The following is a 26,395-nucleotide window of genomic DNA, read 5'->3' on the forward strand; positions in this document are numbered from 1 at the left end:
TTTTTACTAAGGGGTGTACTCACTTTTATTGCCAGTGGTTTAGACATTAATGGCTGTGTGTTGAGTTATTTTGAGGGGACAGTAAATTTACACTGTTATACAAGCTGTACACTCACTACTTTACATTGTAGCAAAGTGTCATTTCTTCAGTGTTGTCACATGAAAAGATAGAATAAAATATTTACAAAAATGTGAGGGGTGTACTCACTTTTGTGAAATACTGTATCTCAGGTCATTACTTGACACTGCTGAAAGGTATTTTATGTTCTTGTGAATATATCTGCTAAGGGGAATTCAATATTTATAGTGATTGCCAAATTTAGGATTCTATTTATAAATTTCAAAGACAAAGTGTGCCTTGCTTTCTCGTTTTTCATGACAATGATCAACTCTAGCAGCTTTTCCTTTGCACTTAACTTATACAGCCAAAAATTTGTGGACACCTAAAAATCACACCTACATTTTTTGATAATATGCTGATATTGCCATGAAGTATATGGTCAAAATCATGTGGACAACCCTCTCAATGATTGAGTTCAGGTGTCCTCAATGAAGGGAGAAGGGTACAACAAAGACATTGTAGAAAGTTGTGCTTTTTCCAACATTGTGGTAACAGTTTAGTGAAGACCCTTTTCTGTTCCAGCATGACTGTGTCCTGTGTACAAAGCCATCTCTATAAAAACACGGTGAGCCAGTTTGCTGTGGAGGAACTGGAGTGTCCTGCACAGAGCCCTAACCTCATCCCTACTGAACACCTTTGGGATGAATTTGAATGTCCATTTAAGTCAGGTCTTTTTTTCTTTTTTTGGTGCCCAATGTAAAGACCAACATATGAACCAGATCTTCTCATCTAACATCCGTACTTGACATGGCAATTGTTATAGCCACAAATGGCCATGGTTTTAGAAAGGGATGTCCAACAAGCTTATGTAGTGATGGTCAGTTGTCCTCAAAAATTTGGTGATATAATGTTCTACTTACTGGTCTTGACCATTTCTTTTAGGCTTCAAATAATATTGAAACTTTATTAATAGGAAAAAAAACAACCAGAAGAAGAAAAATAGATAAATTAAAGAACATTTGTTTCACGTCTTTTAGGCCTCACAATACTTATTGCTACACTGTAACAGGATATATATCACACAGGTTGCTTTAAAGAACAGAATAGTTAGTATAAGACTTTTTGTGAAAGTTGTGGCATGCGACATAAAGGACAGTATATGTACGTAGCATAGGCCAAGGAACCGCAACGCACCTCTCTTTCTCTCTCTCAAGCTACGCCGGCACTCTTCCTTCGCTTGCTTTCTTACGCTGCCTCTCAGCCTGGTTACTGAATTACTGAGGGAAAGATTTCCTTGTTGAACAGGACGGAGAGAGAGAAAAACTGGGATCCCGACCCCCCCCTCAGTGGCCCCATCGCACATTGTGGCGGACAGAACCCAGAAAGAATCCCAGAAGCCGGGGGGCGCTCCAGCGGCATCGCTTATAAGTAGGTGGATGAGGTTTTACCACATTGTTAATTGAAGCTTTTCTGCTGTTTGACTAATGATGTGAGCAGGACATGCTGTGAGCTGCCACTAACCATATCCAATGTTTGCTACACGGCTTCTTTGGCTTTATTGTATGATGAACTTGCAGATACATGGTGGTGTATTGCTGGGCATGTGATAAGATTAAAGTTTGTTTGAAGAACAGGGAACCCAAGAGAAGAGAGACAAAGGACAACTAAGGTTGAGGCACTACAAAGGTAGATAAGGGGAACGATGATGGATAGGGTGGGCCCACCACAGGTTTGGCTTGCAGTAGTCCAACGGTGTTAGGATAAACCTGTGAATCACAACCTGTAAGAATGAAGGTATTCATAAATGTAGGAGAGTAGTCAGCTGTTTGAGACACCAGTGGTCTCCAAACTGTGGCTCAGGGGCCAGGGACAGCTTTTGGCTTGCCCTTATCTGGCCCTTGTGACACTTTTCCTCCACCTGACACCATCAATGGGACATTATTCCTCCCACTCATACCAATGATGAGGCATTGTTTAGTCTCACTGACACCAGAGCATTTTCTACTCCTACTGGCCACAGTCTAGCCCCCCTAAAGCCTGAAGGGCAGTAAACTGGCCCTTTGTTTAAAAAGTTTGGAGACCCTTGGTCATGAACATGAATGCATGGCAGAAACCAGCCAGGGAAAGAGAGGTAAAGGCCATGGAGGAGACAGAGAGCACAGGCCAGGAAAGCAAACAGAGTGGCACAGGCCATAGAGGAGGAGAAACACATAGACCAGAGAGAAGGAATGAATAAAGAGGCACAAGAAGAGAGGGGTATGAACTAGGGGTGGTGAGGGAGAGGCATGGCCAGGGGCACAGGCCAGAGAGGGAGGAGAGAGAATGGTACGGGTTAGGTTGGGATGAGGAAAGAGTTTTGGTGGGGAAGAAACAGCCTGAAGGGGGATACAGACCAGAGGACATGTAGGGAGCACAGGCCAAAAATTGATTGGAGGAGATCCATACAGGTGAGACAGGAAAAGAGAGGGATCCAGCCAGAGAGAGGTGCAGGAAAGACAGGAAACAGAGAGACAGAGATCAACCTTGGAGACTTAGCAATGGAGAGAGCCTCCCAATCTCTGCCACCCATATCTCTAAAAGGAGGCCTTCTCTACCACACTCATCTCTGAAAGCCACACAACCATCCATGATGGTAGATGGTGGGGCTTACTCTGATGGTAGGTGGAGCTTGCTTTAACAAATGTCTGTATGAGCATAAAAGGATTGCTGTTTGTACAGATGGAAGCGCCATGAGAGGGATCCAGCCAGAGAAAGGTGCAGGAAAGACAGGAAACAGAGAGACAGAGATCAACCTTGAAGACTTAGCAATGGAGAGAGCCTCCCAATCTCTGCCATCCATATCTCGAAAAGGGAGTCCTTCTCTACCACACTCATCTCTGAAAGCCACACAACCATCCATGATGGTGGATGGTGGGGCTTACTCTGATGGTAGGTGGAGCTTGCTTTAACAAATGTCTGTATGAGCATAAAAGGATTGCTGTTTGTACAGATGGAAACGCCATGGGAGGTTATTATACATTATTACGCCCATTTTGAGGGCCAGAACTGTACGTGATGTTTCCTGCAATTTTAAGCTGAATAGTGCAGACTTCTTAGTTGCAGGTAGAAAACAGGTCACAGAATAGATACCTAGACATATGTAGAACTGAAAATTTAGTTTAGTTTCAGATATATTCGTTATGTTACTAATTTAGTTTCGTTGATTTGTTTCGGAATACGTTTATCTTTATTTTGTTTCCTTTTGTTTATTCATTTTGTAACGAATTCCAAATTTTTGGAACGATTCAAATTCGAATTCTGTGTGAAGAATAGCTGGTTGTTCAGCATGCCTCCCCTGCCCCAAAGCATCCTGTCCCATGTGGCCTGGTATGGTTCAAGATGGGGGGGGTGTTGCTTGTCCTCCCAATTTCCTGGCCTGCTCATATTAGGGTCTTGGTCTGGATTTTGGGGGGTCCCCATGCCATTTTTTAGAAAAATGTTGGGGTCCCCCTTAAATATGGGGGGTGTGACACTCACGCTGTTTTTTTTCTGAATTTTCATTGCTGGCATTCTTTTGTTTACATTTCTGCTGTCAGCAGGGAATCCTGCTGACAGCTGATGAGTCATTGGCTGTTCAGGATGCAGCGGCTGTCTTCCTGGCCCGCTCCTTAACCAGCTATTCTTCACACAGAATTCGAATCGGTCAATCATTTTGAATGAATTGTTCCGAAAATTTGGAATTAGAAAACGAATACATGAAACGAAACTTAAGGAATTTCCACGAAATTCGTTACTATTGTCATTCAGAGATTTGGATACATCGGAATCTCCAAATAATCCAAAATTTGGATTTCAATTCGGTCCGAAACACATTGCACATGTCAGCGGATAACCTTGGGCTGATAAAGTCTTTTGCATGGTGTGAAAAAAGTTCTCTTGGTGGTGCAGAGCCTGAACTGCCAATTGTCAAAGATTCATAGGACATTGTTTAGTTTCTTTTGTCACTTTTTGTCTGTCTGTTTTTTTTTCATTCATATTTTAATACAGTGCAAATAATGAAGAAGTCTGTTTTTTTTGTAAAGCAGACCTGTCAGTTATTTGAAATGTTTGGTATAAGTGCTGCCTGAAAGGAGACATGCCTGCTATGACATTTGTTGGCCAGAAGACCTTCTTCGGTGTGTTTCTTCAAAACCTGGGGCTTAGTCTTCAAGTCGAGGAAGCTTTGACTCTTATTATGTTGGAAGGGTATCTTTATGCCAAATTTAATATACCCAGCTATCCAACCTGATACCTGCCTGTTTGTGTAGAGTAAGCCGAAATATTGGTTCTAGATCAGTGGTTCTCAAACGGGGGTCGAATGATGATTTGCCAGGGGTCACCGTATCCTGGGCCGCACCACTCTCTCAGAAATTAGGATAGGGAGTGATAAAAGGGAAAGAAAGAAGAACAAAGAGAAAGAGTGGTACATCCCAAAATGTACCATAAGGGGTTTTAATACTGTACGAGTGGAAGGGACTCATAGAGCGCTAAATGTCCATGGGTTAGGGGCGCAAATTACTTGTCTTGCCTTGGGTGCTAATAACCCACGCTACAAAAATTATTTTACTGTTAGGGGTCTTGGGAAATTTTATCAAGGGGTCACGGCACTAGAACGGTTGAGAACCACTGTTCTAGATGAACCCTTTCGGGACAAGAGGTCATAGAAGCCTTGAACAGACTAAATTTAGCAGTGTCACTCTGTACTGGTTAACTTGAGAAGGGCCCTTTCATGCGGGCCGCTCCTCCCCCATTCAGCAGGGGATTTAGCATGAGAAGATCCCCTGCTAAATTGGAGCAGAATGGGCAGATGTCATGTTTGTGACATCCCTACCCGTTCAAATTTTTTTTGGTCTGAATTTTGACAGTGGACTGTGGTGGAACCGTGTTGGATCTATGGGCTGCCGGATGTAAATGGACTTGTGTCCGTTTACATCAGGTTACTTTCTGATTGTCACATTCCAGTCCAGAAAAAAAAACGAAGACGACACTGTCCTATTCCTTTTCTTTTTCTGGACCTGGAGGGATTTAGAGGTAGGCAGATGAAAACGAACACAAGTATGTTTACATCTGCCTGCTCATAGACCTGCATAGAGCTTCCGATCACGTCCAGCTGAAAAACTGACAGGCGGACCTAAATGCAAAGTGTTAAAGGGCACTCTAATTTGCCTACCTGTATATGTGACAGTGTGGTGCCCTGTCAGGGTGTTAAAACGGTTTTAGGTCACCGAGCATTCTCAACTAGGTAGGTTGAGGGCTCCATGCAGTTTCCTCAGTGGCTGGTAAAACCCGGTTTCGGACCTGGAGCTTGGAGATTTCATAGAGGTTTGGGAGGGAGAAATCTCCAATCCTAGGACTAGGTTTTGCAATCAGCCGGCACACTGATGGCACGGGTGTTTACACCTGGTAAAGTCTAGGACCTGACGGTAGATTAGGTCTTCACCCTCCTCAAGAGTCCGAGTGGGTGCAAGGGGGCAGTCAGTAGAGCTGTGCATGTCTGCAATGTGCAGATTATGATAGAGTGGAAAAGAGAGGAAAGAAAGTAAGTCGTAAGAGAGCGGAGTCTAAGCAGCCGTAAGAGTTGGTCTGTGGGATCAGACCCAAGGCTTAGGCTTGAGGCCTGAGGCAGCCATGTGGCAAGAGTGAGCCAGGAGGCTGAAAGCATTTGTTTTGACTTTTTCAATGCTTGTGGAAAACCCTGTGAGGGCTACTGATTGTGTGAACTCTTCTTTCGTTTTAATAAGCCAGCCATAAAAAAAAAAAAAAAAAATACTGCATTTCTGGAGTGGACCAAACCCACCGGGAAGCACTACCACTGAGGCAAACAACCCGCAAATATCACAATAATTATACAATGTAGAAGCAAAACACTTGTGCAAAAAATTTGTAAATGTACTTACCTTACCCTTGCCTCAAGCACCAGAGAATGTGATATCACGATCCTTCCAGCAAGATCCTGAAACACTGAGGATCCCCAATCTCATGAGAAGATGCTCATGAACAGTGCTGGAAGAGCTTTTTTTGGGGGGGATATTCAGTGTTCCGAGATCTTGGGGTAAGATTAGTTTGCAAATTTTTGTTTTATTTTTATAGCATCTATGCGCAATTTAAGACAAGGACACTATACAATATGCAGAACTTGACTTTTAGCACAAGTTCTGCTTTGAGAGAAGTATTTCTTTCTAGTTTCGTGTCCAGTGCACCTAAGAAAAACTATTGCAGCTGTAACCAACATGGCTTTGTTTATAAACAAAGTCAGTGATCACCATGTTGTAGCCAACATGGTGATCACATGATCAGTGACAGCTGGGTTTTAAGCTAGGAGTTGCAGAACTGTGCTCTCCCCTCAAAAGGATACAAAGGTTTAAGTTCCCTCTGTGCAGGGAATGGTTCTTCCACTTTCACCTACTAATTGTAGCTTGGAAGGGGGAAGGGGGATCTCAACTGGTTGCGCTCCCAGGGATCTGAACTGGCGGCGCTCCCAGGGATCTCAGCTGTCGGCACTCCCAGGGATCTCAGCTGTTGGCGCTCCCAGGGATCTCAGCTGTCGGCACTCCCAGGGATCTCAGCTGTCGGCACTCCCAGGGATCTCAGCTGGCGGCGCTCCCAGGGATCTCAACTGGCGGCACTCCCAGGGATCTCAACTGTTGGCACTCCCAGGGATCTTAGCTGTCGGCACTCCCAGGGATCTCAACTGTTGGTACTCCCAGGGATCTCAACTGTGGGCACTCCCAGGGATCTCAACTGTCGGCACTCCCAGGCAATTATAATAAACATAATTGTGTTTGGACTGGTCCTTTAAAAAAGCAGCAATACTGGGTTACACTTTCTGCTGGCTGACAGGACCTGCTGGGAGTTGTAGTTCCTCAGCCATGACAGGACCTGCTGGGAGTTGTAGTTCCCCAGCCATCAGCATCCTTCAGCTTACCTAATCCTGAAAGGTGAAGTTGTAATTAGTAGGCTGAGCTTAGAATGTAAACCGCAGACAAGATCCTTCTGAATTACACAAACCACAATTCCTACCGCAGCTTCCTCTGAGGTCTCCCCCACCTCGCTGCAGTCTACCCGGTCTTACCCTCTGCGTACAACGAACAACACGTGGGGAAATATTTCATTACATCCACGCAATCCTCTGTAATAGAGGACACAAAATATTTCAGTGTCTGTCATGTTACATTGTGTGGTTGCGATATTGTGACACAGCGTTTTGGCTGTGACTCAGGAGAGGTGAAAGGAGACACGATGAGTAATTCCCTGAGATGGATTTAATCGCTTTCACATGACAGAATAAATGAGTTAGACATCATTTTGGTCTGCTGTACAGTGAGCAAGTGATGCTTCTGTGCCGTTGCTAAAGGAAAACGTGACAGTTCATATTGCAGCAACAGCTGCTTGTGTTTGCTGGTCACAGCAAGGCGTTCCGTCTTCTGTTTTAAAATGATGCTACCAGTTTGACCATTTCTGTGTAAAATTTACATATACAGCTACATTTGCACTGTTTGCACTAAAGGTGAGTGCTTTCACACTGGGGCGGTGCACTTGCGGGACGGGGAAAAAAGTCCTGCAAGCAGCATCTTTGGGGCGGTGAAGGAGCAGTGTGCAAAGCGCCTGCAAAGTGCTTTGGCAGCGCCGCAACATGGGCACTTGTAACCCTTTCTTCGGCTGCTAGCGGGGATTAAAAGTGCCCCGCTAGCGGCCGAAAAGCGCCGTTGAGACGACGGTAAAGCGTCGCTGACGCACCCCCATCCCAGTGTGAAAGTAGCCTTATAGAAGTTCTGCTATAGCATCCATGAATGAAAATTGCTCTATGAATGGATAATGGGTGGATGAATGAAAGGTCTGTCTCCTCCATTAATAGAAGTTGTGTTATAGCATCCATGAATGTAAAACACCTTATGAATGGAGGAATGGTAGATGAATGAAAGGTCTGCCTTCTCCTTTCATAGAGCGTTTTTCATAGCTGGAAGCTATAGTACAGCTTCTGTGAATGGAGGAGGGAGAAGGAAAGGGCCGGCATAGTCAGCACTCTTGATGAGTGCCTTTGACAAGTCCAGCAGCTGTGTTAACCCCGCGGCATCGGAAGATTACTGCTGAGGTGGTAATGGGGGGGCAGCCAAAGATTTTCAACTAAGAGAGCAGCCACCAGCACAAGAGACACTTCCCATTGAAGGTAGTTACCATACTTTGTGCTGATTTTAAAACATTTTTTTTTTAACTTAGACTTTAGAATAAATATGGAGTTTAAGTTTAGCTTTAAAGGATAACTATACTAAAAGTCTAGAGATTTTGTCAGGTTAAACAATTAACATTTCTCTTATGGACACAGCCTCTTCTTCTTTATCCATTACCAAACAAGGTTTTATAACCTCACCTATAGCAGTAGGACATTAGACAGAAAAAACGTGACATCTCCTATGGGCAGTCCTCTCTGGGCCTCCACTGGCTGTTTTCTTTCAGCGTCCCTTGAACAGACATCTTTGGTTTGCACCTTCTCCCATGGTTGCTATCTCTTCGTCTCAGCGGGTGTCGGAGTTGTCCCACAAGGACAAGGTGGTGCTCTTACCTTCCCCTTCTTTCCTTCTGAAGGTGGTGTTGGATCTTCACTTGGTTGAGGACATTGTTCCTTCTCTGTGTCCTCAGCCGTCTTATCCTAAATAGGCGGCTCTGCTCTCCTTGGATGCGGTCTGCGCGGCTCGCGTGTGCCTCTCTCTGATGGCTGTTTTTGGAGGTCCGACTCTCTCCTGACGCTCTCTGATGATCTGATGAAAGGCCTGGTGGCCTCTTCTGCCACGGTTTCCCATTGACTCGGAAGACGATTGTGCAGGCATATGCCATTAAGGGACAGGAATCTCCCTTCCTTGTTACGGCGCACTCCACCAGGGCAGTTAGTGCCTCCTGGGTGCTCTGACATCCAGCGTCTGTTTCTTAAGTCTACAAGGGGCAAAAACAAATAAACAGGGCTGCCGTTTGAAATCACGGGGCCCCGTACAGCCTATACACCAAACCCCCCCCCCACCCGAATTACAGCTGCACTGAAGGTGAATGAACGGGACACAGAGGCTCCTATTCTTTCTGCGCGGTGGGGGGGCCTGGGCACATGGGGGAATCAGATGTGGGCAGCACAGGGAGGTGGATCGGTATGGCAGGACAGGAGGACAATCACAGATTGACGCACTGTGTCTGGGTCTCTCCCTTCAGCAGCTGAAAGCCAGCAGTAGGGAAAGGGGGAGGGACCAGCTTTCAGCTCCTGGAGGGTGAGACATCGTTCTGTAATTGTCCTCCCGTCCCGCTGCACTAATCCTCCTGCTGTCCGGGCCCCCTACAGGAGGCCTGGTGGTACCCCCTCTATAGACAGCCCTGTCTGTAAATTTGATGTGTTGGTATCTTTTGATGCTAGTTGGGGCTGCAAAGTTTTGCAGGCCACTCAGGCACCCCTTTTGGGGGTGGGGGGTTCGAAGTGTTGGCAGATTGCCTGGGATTTTTTCACCATTAGTTGGCTTGCCCACCCCTCGTTGTGGCACTGCTTGGGGACATCCCTGTTTGGTAATGGATAAAGAAGAAGAGGCTGTGTCTGCTAATGAACTCAGAAAAAGGGATTTTACGGTGAGTTACAAAAAATCCAGTTATTTCTACTACACATTTAGCTGATTGGAGCGCCACTTAAATAATCTTTGAGCCAAGTGTAAATGTATCCTCCATTATAGTCGGCACTCTCCTCTCTGCTCTTGTTTACTGCACCATCTTCTGTTATGTCGGGTAGAATGTTCTGTTTAAACACACTTTACAGAAATATACACTTAGCGCCGCACTCCGCCACTCGTGTAATGCTAAGAATCCCGAGCAGGTATAATACCCAAATATTATGGCACTGAGGAGCGTGCATCAGGCCGGGGACGTAGGATGTGAGCTTTGCCAAGGCATGGGTGTCATCTATCTCGTCTGATTTGGTGTCATAGAATACTTTCCTCATTAAATAGCACTTCCAGTAGAATGTAATCCTTGCCTGACGAAATATCCAGACCAGCTCCACTAAGGAGAATAGGCAGGACATTTTCTGAAATGTATACAGCCCCCCCTCCTCCCTGTGTAATGGAGATGAGGAGAGGGGGAAGTGATTGTAGTAGTAAAAAGGCAGGAAAGGCAACTTAGAGTGGCAACAATGCTCCTTCGTAGATACAGTACAGCAAGAAGGATTGTCTCCTTAGCACAGGAAGCAGGTTTCTCAGTTAGGCTTCATTTAGATTTGCGGTTGGGAGGTAAAAATGTGCAGTTCAGTCACACAGCTACAGCATTTCTAACTTTTTAAAACCCAACACTGGGCAAAAAAAAAGTTTTCCCTGGCAGTGGGGCTGTGCCCACACTGCACTGGTCAACTGCTCGTTTTTTTTGTCTAGGGGTGCAGAGAAAGCCATATACTCATACCTGTAGTGACCCTTCGCTCCACCGGTAGAAGGCACTCCCCCACAATCCAGCGGTGGACTATTCCTGACATCCTCACGACCAGGGCAGGTCTGTGGGCTTGATGACGTCAGGAACATGCCACCGCACAAGACCGCTAGACCGGGAGGGGGGGATGGGTCAGGAGCCACTGGGACAAGTCTTGTGTGGAGAAGATCAGAGGATTAGGTAAGTATATCTCCATCCTCCAATGCGTGAGACCAGCGGTCTCCAAACTTTCTAAACAAAGGGCCAGTCTACTGTTAGACTATAGGGGGGCCAGACTGTGGACAGTGGAGGTAGAAAATGTCTGTCCCGACATCAGTAAGAGTTGAAAATGCCCCATCGTTGGTGTCACCGGATAGGAAGAATCATGCCCCATGATGGTTGGTGTCACTGGGAGGAATTGTGCCCCATCATTGGTGTCATTGGGGAGGAATTGTGCCCCATCATTGGTGTCATTGGGGAGGAATTGTGCCCCATCATTGGTGTCATTGGGGAGGAATTGTGCCCCTTCTTTGGTGTCTGGGGGGAATTATGCCCCAATATTTATGTCCAGAGGATGAAATATTGCCCCAAGGGCCCAGATAAAAGCTAGCAAAGTGCCGCATCTGGCCCCAGGGCCACAGTTTGGAGACCGCTGCCCTAGACAAAATCGAGCAGTTGACCCATGCAGTGCGGTTACAGCCACACTGCATGGAAAAACTTTTTTTTTTTTTTGCCCAGAATTGGGCTTAAAAAACAAGGTGAAGTTCCTCTTTAAAGCGGTTGTATACCCCTGTAGGTGATTTTTACCTACAGGTAAGCCTATAATAAGGTGTACCTGTAGGTAAAATGAATATCTCCTAAACTTCACCTTGCATGCAGCTGCTGACGTCATGGAGCGGACGCTGCCGGAAAATCAGAGCTCCTTACCGGAAAAAAGACTCCCGCGATGGGGGGGCCTCATTCTACGGTAAGTATTTGATAATGAGCTAGTATGCGATACATACTAGCTCATTATGCCTTTGTTTTGTTTTTTGTTTTTTTTTTACAGGCATACAACTGCTTTAAGGACTGTTAATCTGCAATATATTACATTGGTTTTGGGTTTAGATATGTTTTTACTTCACAGTGGTAAAGTAATAAAGCACAAGTACATCAGTTGATTATAGACAATAAGCATGCTTAGCCTCAGCAGTGTAATTATGACAGGTACACTTTAACTTCTTACACAACATCCATGAATGAAGATATGTATACAGTACAGCATATGATCTATAATGTTTATCGGGTATAGAGTATTGTGTAGAAAATAGTCTTTGGCGTCTGGTGCACGACATCTTATTCATGCACTAATTGTCTTACGCGTTGCGGTTGGCCATCTTGCACACTGCCCCCTTTGTTCTGCTGTGAGGGTTGACTTCCGCCCATGAAATTGCCTTTGATGAGAGCTGAGATCTGAGAGGTGACATCAGCACTTCCCTCCAGGCCAGCGTTCCTCTGCTGTCATTTCATGAATGGCGGTATTGAATTGTACAGTGTAAACACGTAGATGACCAAGGCCGACCCGCGGCTCTTAGGGGGTGAGAGGTCAGAAGTGAGTCGGCCATCTCTGGGATGAGCAGGACGAAAAAATTATTTTTACAACTTGTAAAAGTGAATGTCATCTAGAGATGCTTACAGAACCCTCCCGTATCCGACTGATCTGATCCACCTCCGTGTTTCACAGTAGGAATGGTGTACCTTTCATCATAGGCCCTGTTGACTCTTCTCCAAATGTAGTGTTTATGGTTGTAGCCAAAAAGCTCAATTATGGTCTCATCACTCCAAATGACTCTGTGCCAGAAGGTTTGAGGGTTGTCTCTGTGCTGTTTGGCGTATTGTAAGTGGGATACTTTGTGGCATTTGCCTAGTAATGGCTTTCTTCTGGCCACTCGACCATGCATTTTTTATTTTTATTTTAAATTTTTAATAAATTTTCTTCCCTGTCTGTTCCTCTCTATTGGATAAGGAAAGACGGTAATTTTTAAAATATTTTTTGGTTGTTTTTTAAACTATATGAGAAGAAAAGCAACTGTGTGTTGAATGACAACGGGATGGGAACATCTAAATGTTACTTCCGGTGTCTCTACTGCCCTATGAGTACATAAACGTGATGTACTAGAGTCCAGTTATGTCTCCGTTCCCAGTGGATGCCTGTTGAGCGGAAACGCGTCGGGTGGAGCTAGTGGCTGTGACGCCATCACGTTTTTTCTTTTCCCCCATGCAGTCAGTCGGTTTGTTCCTCTGCTGCGTGTGTGCTATTTTATAGCTAAATTTTATCCAGTTCCTGTTTGCGGTGCTATTTGGAATTTTTCGATTTGTAGTTCCTAGTGTGCTGTGTGTCATTGCTGTGACCATTTGCTGTGGAGTTTTTTAAGTGACTTTTAAAATGACTTTTAAATAAACCAATGTTACACATCTGCACTACGGAGTCTCCCTCGTTTTGTTTCCATTGAGGGGTCTGTTTTTTGTGGATGATCCAGGGGAGATAATTAACCCTCCCCTCCGCGACTGTGGAAATCAGTGATTGAAACAAGATAGAAAGTGCCTGTTTGCTGATAGAAGTGGATGAGGACATCTCCCTTGATCGCTATCCAGGTGGCAATCACTGAGGCCGGCAGGCTAATGCAACAAGCCCATTAGATCTCTATGATTTGAGATCCATCTGATCCGGTAAGAGGCTAATTGTATCATATGTGGCGGGAGGATCATCGTTTTATCCAATATTAGAAGATGTGTGATTCATCATCAACATAATATATTTCTATGTGGACTTTTTTGTTTAAGGGAATTTTCACACAGGATATTCAATAGGAGTTTTACTCTTGATTTCAACTTATAGATGTTCAAAAGCTTTCACTTATTGATTTATTGAGTAGCACGAGGTTGATGTGTGGAGTGAGTGCTACATTGTTCTTAATTTAGCAACATTGTGGTTTGTATCACATTAGCACATTTTTAGGTGGCGACATTAGGATATATAGAGATGTTTTTGTATATTCTTTGTTCAACAACGATGTTTGAAGCATATTTTTAAGATTGGATAAATCATTTTTTTTCACTCATCTTTTTCAAAAAATTTTAACTATATACACTCAGAAATACTCGGAATCACTCAGAAATACTCCGTTCCCGAGTGTTTCCGAGCCTTTCCGAGGGTGTCCGAGTTCAGCCGAGCTGTCCCCAAGTATTTCTGAGGCTCTCCGGCGCCCCCCCCCCCACCTCTGGCCACATGCGGTATTGCATGCAATAGAAGACAATGCAGAACAAATTATCTTTCTTTCCTTTGACTTTTATGGGGAAACTCGCTTTGATATGCGAGTGTTTTGGATTACAAGCATTCTCCTGGAACGGATTATGCTCGTAATCCAAGATTCCACTGTAAATGGCTTCAGCCAAACACTAACCATGAGTGAAAGAAATGTTTTTGTGTTATCATTCATATTCTCTGAAAAATGGCCAAGAAATCATAAATTCTCCCAATGTATGTAAACTTATGAGCACAACTGTATATTGCATACAACCTAAGTATGATGTACCATCATCCAATTTAGAAGGAAAAAGACTGAGAGATTGATCCCCAACCAGTCACCCATGAAAGGAAGTTTTAAAGGACTATCTTGGTACCAACTTGTACAGCGTATACTGAAGGTTTAATAAAAATATTCAATTCTTTATTAGTGCAAAAAAACATAAAAACAGGATATCCAGATACTTAATGATAAACATTATAAAAGGTGCAAGGTAACAATCCATGTATATCACCAGCATTCATGTCCATGGCTAGGGAGGATCAGGATATGGTGGATTTCCACGGATATCATTGATCTCAACATGTTTCGTGGAATTCTATCGCTTCATCAGGAGAAGATCTGTAATGAGGCATTAGGATAATAAACACCAGATATTACAGTATTGCAATATATATATATATATATTTATATATTGCAATGCTGCAGGAGGGATACTAGTATATTATGACTTAACCCCGCAGGGGCGGGGGGGGCCTCTTTATTTTTATTTTAGTGGGGGTTTACTACCACTTTAAGGATTCGGTTAAAGGCTGCTTCTTACCACTACCTTATGGTGGTGTGCGTTGAAGAATAGTATGTCATAGAGCATAAAATCCATCACATCGCACTTAGCTCTGGTAAATAGCGGCATTTCTATAAAGCTCAAACAAATAAAAAAAAAAAAAGTAGACTGTGCAATGTGCCAGAATCAGTGCATTGGCGCTATCCCTCCCAACCTGCGTTCAATGCAGCTGCTGATGTAACCAGCCCTAAAGCAAATGAGTTCTAATGTTTTGTCCCCCACCCAGACTTACATAAGAGGTGTCTGGTTCCCTCTGTCGGTTCCAGGTCGGTATGCGCTGACCAGTACATACAGAGGCGGTCAGGTGTCATGTTCACCATGAGAACTTTGCTGACCGAATTCCGCACAGTGCCAGGAAACCTGATTCAGAGCCGGTTGTATTCTTCTTGTCAAGAGGTACACCTGTAGGCATGCCGCCTCTGCACATGCCATTCGTCTTACACATATCATTAGTTAGGAGACCTTTTCACCTTCATGTTTGTGAATGGGAAGGAAAATGAAGGGGGAAATGCTTGTCAGTGAAAAATGTAAAATTATAAATGAAGCCCTGGAAGACATACCAGGGACATGGCCTGCCTGCCCGGTCTTCAGGATTATCACCTAGAACTAGCTGTGGAGATCTGAGCCACCTCCACTGCCTAACCACTTAAGGACCGAGCTTCTTTTTGAGATTTGTTGTTAAAAACTGTTTTGTTTTTTTTTTTCTAGAAAATTACTTAGAACGCCCAAACATTATACATTTTTTTCTAATGCCGTGTACACACGAGCGCAATGTCCAACAAAAAAAGTCCGACGGGAGCTTTTCATCGTCTATTCCAACCGTGCGTAGGTCCCATCGGACTTATTACGTCGAAAATTCTGACGAACCTAGAAAGAGAACATGTTAAAAATATTTGCGACGGAACCAATTCATATTGGGAAAACCGCTCGTCTGTATGCTGTTCTGACGGACCAAAAACGACGCATGCTCTGAAGCAAGTACGAGACGCAGCTATTGGCTACTGGCTATTGAACTTCCGATTTCTAGTCCCGTCGTACATGTTGTACTTCACCTCGTTCTGGGCGGTCGGAATTTGGTGTGGCCGTGTGTAAGCAAGACAGCTTGAGCGGAATTCCGTCGGAACTCCGTCGGAAAAACCTTCAGAGTTTATTCCGACAGGAAAACCGGTCGTGTATACAGGGCATTACACCCTAGAGAATAAAATGGCGGTCGTTGCAATACTTTCTGTATTTGTGCAGCGGTCTTACAAGTACACTTTTTTTTTTTTTAAATCCACTTTTTTTTAATTAAAAAATAAGACAACAGATAATGTTACGCTGAGTAAATTTATACCAACCATGTCACGCTTCACAATTGCGCCCGCTCGTGGAATGGCGACCAACTTTTACCCTTAAAAATCTTCATAGGCGACGTTTAAAAAATTCTACAGGTTGCAAGTTTTAAGTTACAGAGGAGGAGGTCTAGGGCTAGAATTATTGCTCTCACTCTAACGATCACAGAGATATCTCACATGTGTGGTTTGAACACCTTTTTCATATGTGGGCGCTGCTCATGTATGCGTTCGCATCTGCACGCAAGCTCAGCGAGACGGGGCGCATTTTAAATTTTTTTTTTTCTTATTTATTTTACCTTTTATTTTTTATTTTTACACTGTTCTTTTAAAAAAAAAAATTGTGTCACTTTTATTCCTATTACTAGGGATGTACATCCCTTGTAATAGAAAAAAAAACATGACAGGACCTCTTAAATATGAGATCTGAGGTCAAAAAGACCTCAGATCTCATATTTACACTAAAATGCAATAAAAAATAAAAAATACAAATTTTGTCATTTAAAAAAAAAAAAAAAAATGGCCCTTTAAGAGTTATGGGCTGGAAGTGATGTTTTGACGTTGCTTCCGCCCTGCAAAAATATGGAGATGGGTGGGGGCCATCTTCCCCTCACTTTGCTCCATTAAGAGCATGAGAAAGGATCCGATCGCCTCCGCCGCTGCTGACGGCTCCGGTAAGCGGTGGGGGGCACTGGAGAGCGGCGGGAGGGGGGGGGCCCTCTTCCGCCGCCAATAATCCACAAATCCGCCGCAGAGACCACCATTATCGGAAACTGGACCTCCAGTTTCAAAACATGTTTAACATTTAAGTTTAAACTGCATTCCATATGTTAGTATTACTATACAGTGGGCCTTTCTAGAAAAGTAAATTATCATCTTCTGGCCTGCACAACTGTTACTGCTTATTTCCCCAATTCAGAAAAGTTTAAAAAAAAAACTAAAACACAACCGAATAACATTTCCGTAATCTAGAAAGTAACTATGAATATCCCCTGGTTTCCCCGTCCCTCCACTACTCTCCATATAGGGGGGGGGGGGGGGGAGAGACCAAGACCATAGGCAATTCCAGGAAAAGGTGAAGAATGAAAGTAAGAAGGAGATAATTTTTAAAAGAGGAAGTGCACTTCCTAATATTAACTTGGCCAATCCCTGAGATCTCACAAGGGGGTCGGACAAGTATTTGATCTGGGGTTCCCAGATCTTATCAAATATGGCTCGTTTGTCCTATAGTATCGTCGAAAGGCATTCATTTGCCATGGTCCACGACAACTTGTTTTTTTACCAAGTCAAAAGAGATCGTGGGCGTCCTCCAGGATCTGGTGATTACTATTCTGGCTGCCGTAAAGATAAAGGCTATAAGTTTCCCCGCCTGTTTAGGTGTGCCTTCTACCGAGCGTCCCAGAAGAGCTTGCTGCAGTGATTTAATTAAATTCACCTGTGTAAGTGAAAAGATGGAATTAGAGAGGCGGATTATAGAAATTATGAAATTATAAAGGCGGATCCAAAAACATTTCTCCTTGGGGCAGGACCACCATATACGGGACACCATGCCTTCCAAACCGCACCCTCGAAAACAGGAGGAAGAGGCCCCTGAGACATACGAAGCTATTCTCTTGTCGGTACCATGTAACACCTGAGCAAGACCTTGTAGTTTTTTTCAATCAATGAAGTATTTATATATGATTTTGACGCACATTTTGACATTTTGGACCATTCATCTAGAGCGAATGTCTCCCCTATGTCTTGTTCCCACTTCTTCATATAGAATTATTTTTCTGTTGTAGAGGTCAGTATACTAAAGATTTTGCAGATAAAGCCAGTGTGCTTATTAAAGGATCTGCATAAATACTCCATTGAGGTGGACCTGGTTATATCAGCTGCACGTTGTAGGGTTTGCAGAAAATGCACTTTTTGCACATAATGAAAAATTTCTGAGTTTGGAAGTAGGTATTTCTCTTGAAGGGTTCTTTGTGATAGGATCCCTCTATGATCACAGAGGTCAGCAGTATAAGCGTATCAAACCCTTGTTTGTCCACCAAGCAAGGGTATGGGGTTGAGACCTGGTTTGAAGTCTGGGTTGCCAGCTAGGGGGGCCATGGAAGTGTGTGGCGACTTGAAATTATGGGGTTTCATTAATCTATCCCATAGGTTTAATGAAAATGATAGTGTGGGACACATCATGACCGGTCTGTCTTTTGATCTCAGCCACATTAGGTGACTAATTGGTTTTGTGGGATGTAGGGAAGATTCAGCTTTCATCCAGATGAATGGAGGTGTTGAGGAGTCCTCACTTCACGTAAGAAGCCCTTCATCACAAGTCCTCCTTTCACATCAGAAGTCCTCCTCCATATCAGAAGCTCCCAATCATGGCAGAAGTCCTCACTTCACATAAGAAGCCCTCACTTCACTTCAGAAGCCCCTACTTGCATCACATCAGAAGTCCTCCCTTTACGTCAGAAGTCCTCCCTTTACGTCAGAAGTCCTCCCTTTACGTCAGAAGTCCTCCCTTCACGTCAGAAGTCCTCCTCAACATCAGAAGTCCTCCTCCATATCAGAAGCTCCCAATTATGGCAGAAGTCCTCACTTCACATAAGAAGCCCTCACTTCACATTAGAAGCCCCTACTTGCATCACATCAGAAGTCCTCCCTTTACGTCAGAAGTCCTCCCTTTACGTCAGAAGTCCTCCCTTTACGTCAGAAGTCCTCCTTTTACGTAAGAAGTCCTTCTTTTATGTTAGAAGTCCTCCCATTACGTCAGAATTCCTCCCTTCACGTCAGAAGTCCTCCCTCCACATCAGAAGTCCTCCCTTCACATCAGAAGTCCTCCTCCACATCAGAAGTCCTCCTCCACATCAGAAGCTCCCAATCATGGCAGAAGTCCGAGCTACACATAAGAAGCCCTCCCTTCACATCATAAGTCCTTCCTTCACATTTGAAGCCTCCCCCATCGCATCAGAAGTCCTCCTCCAGTAGCTCCCAGTCATGGTAGAAATCCTTGCTTCACATAAGAAACCCTTCATTACAAGTCTTCCTTTCACATCAGAAGTCCTCCTCCACATCAGAAATCTTCCCTCCACATCAGAAATCTTCCCTTCACGTCAGAAGTCCTCCATTCACGTCAGAAGTCCTCCCTCCACATCAGAAGCCTTCCTTCCACATCAGAAGTCCTCCCTCCACATCAGAAGTCCCCCATCACATCAGAAGTCCTCCATCACAATCATGGCAGAAGCCCTCCCTTCACATCAGAAGCCCCCCCCCCCCATCACATCAGAAGTCCTCCCTTCACATTAGAATTCCTCCCTTCATATCAGAATTCCTCTCTTCATATCAGAATTCCCCCCTTCACATCAGAAATCCCCCCTTCACATCAGAAGTCCCCCCTTCACATCAGAAATCCCCCCTTCACATCAGAAATCCCCCCTTCACATCAGAAGTCCTCCCTTCACATCAGAAGTCCTCCCTTCACATCAGAAGTTCACCCTACCCTTCACATCAGAAGTCCTCCCTTCACATCAGAAATCCCCCCTTCACATCAGAAGTCCCCCCTTCACATCAGAAGTCCCCCCTTCACATCAGAAGTCCTCCCTTCACATCAGAAGTTCACCCTACCCTTCACATCAGAAGTCCTCCCTTCACATCAGAAGTCCTCCCTTCACATCAGAAATCCCCCCTTCACATCAGAAGTTCACCCTTCACATCAGAAGTTCACCCTTCACATTAGAAGTTCACCCTTTACATCAGAAATCAATTACAGGACCTAAAAAATTATGGGACCTACTGATTACAGAGTATTGTTGGTAGGAATTCAACCACTTTCAGTTATTTTAATAACTATATGCTTTCCTTCCATAAGTATGGCACCTCCTTTGTTCAGCCATCATTCATCACTTACCATCTACTTCCTGGACTGAGATGCCGCTGTTCTATCAAAAAGCCGCTACCCATCAGAAAGTGCAACCGAAGTGACGTTGCGTTGCGGCCATCTTGGTACACCCGCACTCGTCTGCAGTAAAGATACAGTCCGAAGTCGCCAACTGGACATCTTTTTACACCCACCGGAGTCATGCATTTCACACTTATTTGTACCAGTAAGCTCAGTTTATATAGCTCTTTAGAAATCCGTCAAGCTATTTTGATGTTGAATTTTAAAAGCAGCGGTGTTCTGTCAGATTAGCAAAGCTGTGAGATCAGCAGGCTTGCCGCTGCTTTTAAAATTTAACTTCAATACAGTCACATGGACTTCCAAATACTGTATTTGACTATATAAGCTCAGTTTACTGGTAAAAATAAGTGTGAAATGCCAGACTCCAGTGGGTATAAAAAGATGTGCGCTTGGCGACTTCAGACTGTAGTCTTACTGCAGACGAATGGGGGTGTACCAAGATGGCCACGACAGAACGTCTCTTCCGTTACATATTATGATAGGTGGCGACTTTCTGACAGGGCAACGGCTCAGAGATGACGGAGTCACGTAAATTCTGGTGTCTGTGCAGTTCTTGGCTTTGTTCACTAATGACTGACACAGATCAGCCCCTGCTGCAGCCTGTCACTATGTGGCTTGCTACAAAATTACAATGTACAGTCTGATCACTGTGGTAGAGGAGACCGAGGAAATGCCTCCTCCTGCCTGCTACAAAGTTCCAATGTACATTCTGATCAGTGAGGGAGAGCAGAATGAAGAAATGCTTCCTCCTGCCTGCAGCAGACTGATGGCGTCTTACCCTAAGCAAACCTGGCGCTCAAGGACAGCTTTTTAATGATAAAAGTTGGCGCTCTTCTGAAAAATGTTCCTTATGCTGAAGATGATGTCAGGGAATTTATTCGCACGGATTTATAAAGTTACAGATAGGCTCACCTGAAATGAAAGCAGGTGTAGCACTTTTGTAGGTTAATTGATTTTGTTTACGGCGGTTTGTGGTTCTGTTTGCCGGCGGGTATATTTGGGATATAATGAGTCAGAAGATGAAAGCAGCGAGAACAAAGCTCGGAAAGCGCTATGAACGATCACCTGCTCAGAGCCGCCTCTTACCACAACGGGGATTAAAGCGGCTTTTTAAAAAGCTCTTACAAATTGAAGAAGGCTGTGAACTTAAAGTATGAGAGAGCTGGCAGAATAAATACCAACATTCTACCAGCCGTGTTCCCAGCAGGCCGATCATTTCCTTCTTTTTCATCGCCAATAAATTGCAGTGGATTAAAGGATTAAGGTGGAGACGCCCACAAAGTCAGTCTCGGTTAACAACTTTGCTGATTCACTGCAGAACTGTGCATAAGTTTTACTTATCTGAGCTGAAAATACAATACAGAAAAAGCTGAACCCCAGGATTAGTAAATATTCCCTAAATCCATCCATCATGTGTGATCTTCATGAATCTCGGTGAGCTTCGCGTATTTCTTCCAGATCTGTGCAGTAATCCAGTGTGAGACTTCCTGTAATAAAGACTCTCCTTGTGCAGGGGGACTGGTCTTGTCTCCGCCCCCTCCTGTAATTTTCTGCAGGTAGCCTGTAGTGGGTGGAGCCTGCTGGGCCCCTCCCACAGTTCTGCTCTCTCTCCTTGTGCAGGGTGGCTGGTCCTGTCTCCGCCCCCTCCTGTAGTTTTCTACAAGCAGCCTGTAGTGGGTGGAGCCTGCTGGGCCCCTCCCACAGTTCTGCTCTCTCTCCTGCAGGATGACTGGTATCTCCACCCCTTCCTGTAGTTTTCTGCATGCAGCCTGTAGTGGGTGTAGCCTGCTGGGCCCCTCCTACAATTCTGCTATCTCTCCTTGTGCAGGATGACTGGTATCTCCACCCCTTCCTGAAGTTTCTGCAGGCAGCCTGTAGTGGGTGGAGCCTGCTGGCCCCTCCCACTGTTCTGCGCTCTCTCCTTTTGCAGGATGACTGGTATTATCTCCACCCCTTCTTGTACTTTTCTGCATGCAGCCTGTAGTAGGTGGAGCCTGCTTGGGCCCCTCCCACAATTCTGCTCTCTCTCCTTGTGCAGTGTGGCTGGTCTTGTCTCCACCCCCTTCTGTAGTTTTCTACAAGCAGGCTGTAGTGGGTGGAGCCTGCTGGGCCCCTCCCACAGTTCTGCTCTCTCTCCTTGTGCTGGGTGACTGGTCTTGTCTCCGCCCCCTCCTGTAGTTCTCTGCAAGCAGCCTGTAGTGGGTGGAGCCTGCTGGGCCCCTCCCACAGTTCTGCTCTCTCTCCTTGTGCAGGATGACTGGTATTGTCTCCGCCCCCTCCTGTAGTTTCTGTAGGCAGCCTGTAGTGGGTGAGTGTCACAAACCTGTTAGAGGCCAAGCTGATGAGCAGGCTTCCCTTACACCTACGTGGACATGGAACGTCATGGTTGTCAATGGTAGCTCCTGGCCAGATAAAGGTCTGGATCATGCAGAGTGACTGAAGATGCAGAGCAGGAAAACCCGAGGGCTTTCACACTGGAGCGGTGCACTTGCGGGACGTTAAAAAAAAAGTCCTGCAAGCAGCATATTTGAGGCGCTTTATAAGCGGTGTATACACCGCTCCTATACACCGCCCCTGCCCTTTGAAATCAATGGGCAGTGCCGCCGAAGTGCCTGCAAAGCGCCTCGGCGGCAGCGCTTTTAGCCCTTTTTCGGCCACTAGCAAAAAGCGATGCTAAAACTACGGTAAAAAATAGCAGCGCTTTACCACCGACGCCCCCGTGTGAAAGTGCTCTTAATATTATAGGACACATGGCTTGCTGGCCTTTTAAATAACCACCAGTGACCCCCAAATCTACTCAAACCAGTTCACTTTCCCTTCTACATAAACAGTCTTGCTGCTGCTTCTCAATGTTTGCAGCACTTTGTTGTCTGGAAGTCATTTAGAAAGGTGAGAGAAATCGGGATGAAGCAGAGCTGATGGATTCTGGGCAGTGTTGGCCGTTGTCTGGCCTTTTTCAGAAGATTGAGCTCATCTGCTTAGAATCCCATTCCAGCATCCTCAGAATCTTCTCTGTGGTGATCTGTACATCTCAGAATAGAGCTGGGCGCACGCCTGTCCAGGAAAGTGCTAGATGATGTTTTGAAAGATGACATGAAAGCATTCTGTGTACCGCGCACTGCGCATCATGAACACGGGGTCACCCACCCAGGGCAGGCGACGAGAACAGCCATAAATCACCGTTGTTCCCGATATCTGAGAGCTGTGATGGGTTTGCCATGGGGAGGTCATACAGAATTCAAGAAGTCAAACTGTTGCCTTTTGATAAGACGCTCCTTGCAGTTGCAGAGAACAGATCCTTAAAGTGGAGCCCCAGGCTCCCCCCCAAAGAATGAAATGTCAGCAGCTACAAATACTGCACTTACCTGTCCAGGCATCCAGCGGTGTCCTCATCCGAACCGATTCTTCCATCGGCTATTGGGTGCTGGCATCACCATCTTGACTAAGGGATATCAGCAGTGAAGCCTTGCGTCTTCACAGCTGGTTTCCTGCTACGCATGCATGAAGCGTGCTGCACTTTTAGTGAGTGGGCCGCAGTCTGCTGGAATCTGTGAAGTGTCCCAAAAGGCTGCGGGGCAAGGAGCGGGGGCTGAACTTCCGGCTCAGTTTTCCCATCCCCCTACCCCCAAAAGGTGCCAAATGTGCCAGCAGAAGGGGGGGGGGGGTGGCAGGCAAGCAGAGCATCCCCTTTTGGGTGGAAATTTACTTTAACCGCTTGTCGACCAGCCATCGTCGTTATACTGATTATACCATAGCTGCACGGCGGGGGAGCTGATGCGCTTGGCCGGCGCCCGCGATGTCCGCCGGCCACCCGCGATCGCTCCACAGAGAGCCAGAATGGGGATCTGTCAATGTAAACAAACAGATCCACGTTCTGTCAGGGGAATACAGAGTGATTGTCTGTTCCTAGTGATCAGGAACAGCAAACTCTGTACTCCCAGTCAGTCCCCTCCCCCCACAGTTAGAAACACCTCCCTCAGGAACACTTAACCCCTTGATCTCCCCCTAGTGTTAACCCCTTCCCTGCCCGTGACATTTATACAGTAATCAGTGGCTTTTTTTAGCACTGATCGCTGTATAAATGTCACTGGTCCCAAAAAAGTGTCCGATCTGTCCACCTCAATGTCGCAGTCCTGCTAAAAATCGCTGATCACCGCCATTACTAGTAAAAAAAAAATAATACTAAAAATGCCATAAATCTATCCCCTATTGTGTAGACGCTATGACTTTTGCGCAAACCAATCAATATACGCTTATTGCGATTTTTTTTTTACCAAAAATATGTAGAAGAATACGTATCGGCCTAAACTGTTGAAGACTTTTATCATTAAAAAGCTGTTCTTGAGCTCCAGTGTGGTGACTTTGCCTGGGCTGAGATGATGTCATCAGTCTGCTGCAGGCAGGAGGAAGTATTTCCTCAGTCTTCTCTTCAGTGATCAAACTGCAACATTGTACCTTTTGTAGCAAGGCACAAGGTGAGGGGATTCAGCAGGGGCTGGTCCATAAAAGTCATTAGACTGCACAAGCACCTGTATCTCAGTCCAGGAGGTAGATGGTGACCCTGCATGGTGGCCTAACAAAAATGGATCCATCCTTATGAAGAAGAAAAGCAGATGAAGGCATTGTCGGGTGCTGTGATCTCTGTGAGAGGTAATAAATAACTGAAAGTTTTACACTGACACATTAGCACTCAGCATGCTGCTCTTAAATATCTGATGCTAGATGTGCTTTAAAGCAAATCTGCCAGATGCACATATATAGTAATACAGATATAGTCATATACTTGTAGCATACTAAGCACCTTCTTAAACCTCTGTGTAGCTAAAAAAACACAAACTGAAACATCAGCACAAGGGATATAACTTACATTCAGTAGAATGTGTCCCTTGTGCCAATTCCCCTTCTGTTACTTAAAATATTCCTCCATCTTGCCCCCCCCCCCCAGTAGTTTTCTGGTGTAGAAGGGGCTAATCAGTGGCGGATGGTGTTTGTCTTTTTTGGGATGGGAGGCGGCAAACAACCCCCCCCCCCCAGTCAGTGAGCAGCACCCATGACACAAACTCCCCCCCCTCCCGGTCGAACGGACGAATGGGGTAAGCCCGACACTTACCCCATCTAGGTAGCGGAGGGGCAGACAGCGTGTCCTATGAGCAGCCGCAGCGTGTCCTAGCATGAGCCTCCTCCCTCCTCCAATAGGATCACCTGTCCTTTCGGCCAATCAGAAATCGGGTCTCACACCCGCTTCTCATTGGCCAGATTGAGGATCAGTGTTTCATTATTTCATTATTATCGTTTGCTGTTGTAACACACCCGGGTGGGCTCCGAGCCCACGCTATTTTGCAGCCTATTAGAGGCCTCTGGCCCTAATCAGGTGCTCAAAAAAAAAAAACCTTTCCGCTGTAATTTATGCGCCCGGTGCCCTGAAAGGGGCCGGACACATGAATAGGTGTCAGCCATGGATAGATTCATGCTATGCAGGAATCTATCCATTGCATATAGGGGGTGGCCTGGAGAGAGAGGGCGGCATCCCTAATGAACGGGCCGCCCCTGGGGTTAATATTAACACAACAGGCTGCCACAGGTTTCAAGAGAGCCTGACTATGCCCACCCTTTCTGCCCAGCTGCTGCATTTTTCAAAGCTGTTCCAAAGCTTCTATGAATGGAGGTTGAGGACTTATCAATCTTCCATCCATCCTCAACTTTTAGGTCCTGTTTCATCCATAGAAGCTGTAGTATGACTTTTATGAATGGAGCAACTGGGCAGAAAGGGTGGGCATAGAGGGGCTCTGTTGATGAGAGTCTGTGACAGCACGTTGAATGTATTACCCAAGCGGCAGAACAGAGGAAAATTTTCACTAACAGAAGAGGAATCAACACAAGGAAAACATCCTTATTATGCCCCTTGTACTGATTTTTCTGTTTCTGATTTTGGTTGCACTTTAAATATATCGCATGGTGTGTGGTTGGCTCCCTCCTTCCCAAATGCTCTGTCCTCAGCATATGTCTTGACTTAAGCCACACCCAACTATGCAATAAGTCCCACCCTTATAATTGACCTAATCCAGTACCAAAGTCTCAGCAGCCAATGCAAATTCTTGTATTGAAGTGCTGCTTTGTGGGGGCTTGGCATCAACAGGTAATAGGGCTTAGGTCCAAGTCTGACAAGATGAGACCTGGGCTGTGGAGAATGCCCAAGATGGGCCCCAGAGTTCCTTTGCCGGTGTTTAGTGAAATTACTACCACATTTTATGTATTCAGCTTACTGACAACTCACCAGTCCTTAATTGTAGTGAGCAACAACTCTGTCTAACCCCCATATAGCATCTTGCACATTATAGAGAGTTGTTTGAGATGAAGGTGAAAGCTTGGCTGTGACCTTTGGTAAAAGTCATAAAATTAAAGATAGATTTCAGGAGGTTAAAATGTTCTGGTTTCATCCAATTTTTAATGGAAGTTTCTAAAGTCATGTGAAAATGCAGAAATGTAACA

General features: G+C 45.2%; 1 protein-coding gene across 4 annotated transcripts in view; it reads left to right on the top strand.

Moving 5' to 3' along the window:
- ST3GAL3 (ST3 beta-galactoside alpha-2,3-sialyltransferase 3) overlaps positions 1–26,395 on the top strand; it is a gene marked incomplete at its 3' end in the record, with an annotated part of 495,733 nt that overhangs the window by 250,777 nt on the left and 218,561 nt on the right. For 3 of the 4 annotated variants that reach the window (XM_073593923.1, XM_073593922.1, XM_073593925.1), the window contains 1 exon segment: positions 1,367–1,489. In XM_073593923.1, coding sequence (XP_073450024.1) covers positions 1,367–1,489 — 123 coding nt within the window. 4 annotated transcript variants of the gene reach the window in all.

The sequence above is a fragment of the Aquarana catesbeiana genome, linkage group LG07, assembly GCF_042186555.1.
Source record: "Aquarana catesbeiana isolate 2022-GZ linkage group LG07, ASM4218655v1, whole genome shotgun sequence".
Taxonomy (NCBI): domain Eukaryota; kingdom Metazoa; phylum Chordata; class Amphibia; order Anura; family Ranidae; genus Aquarana; species Aquarana catesbeiana.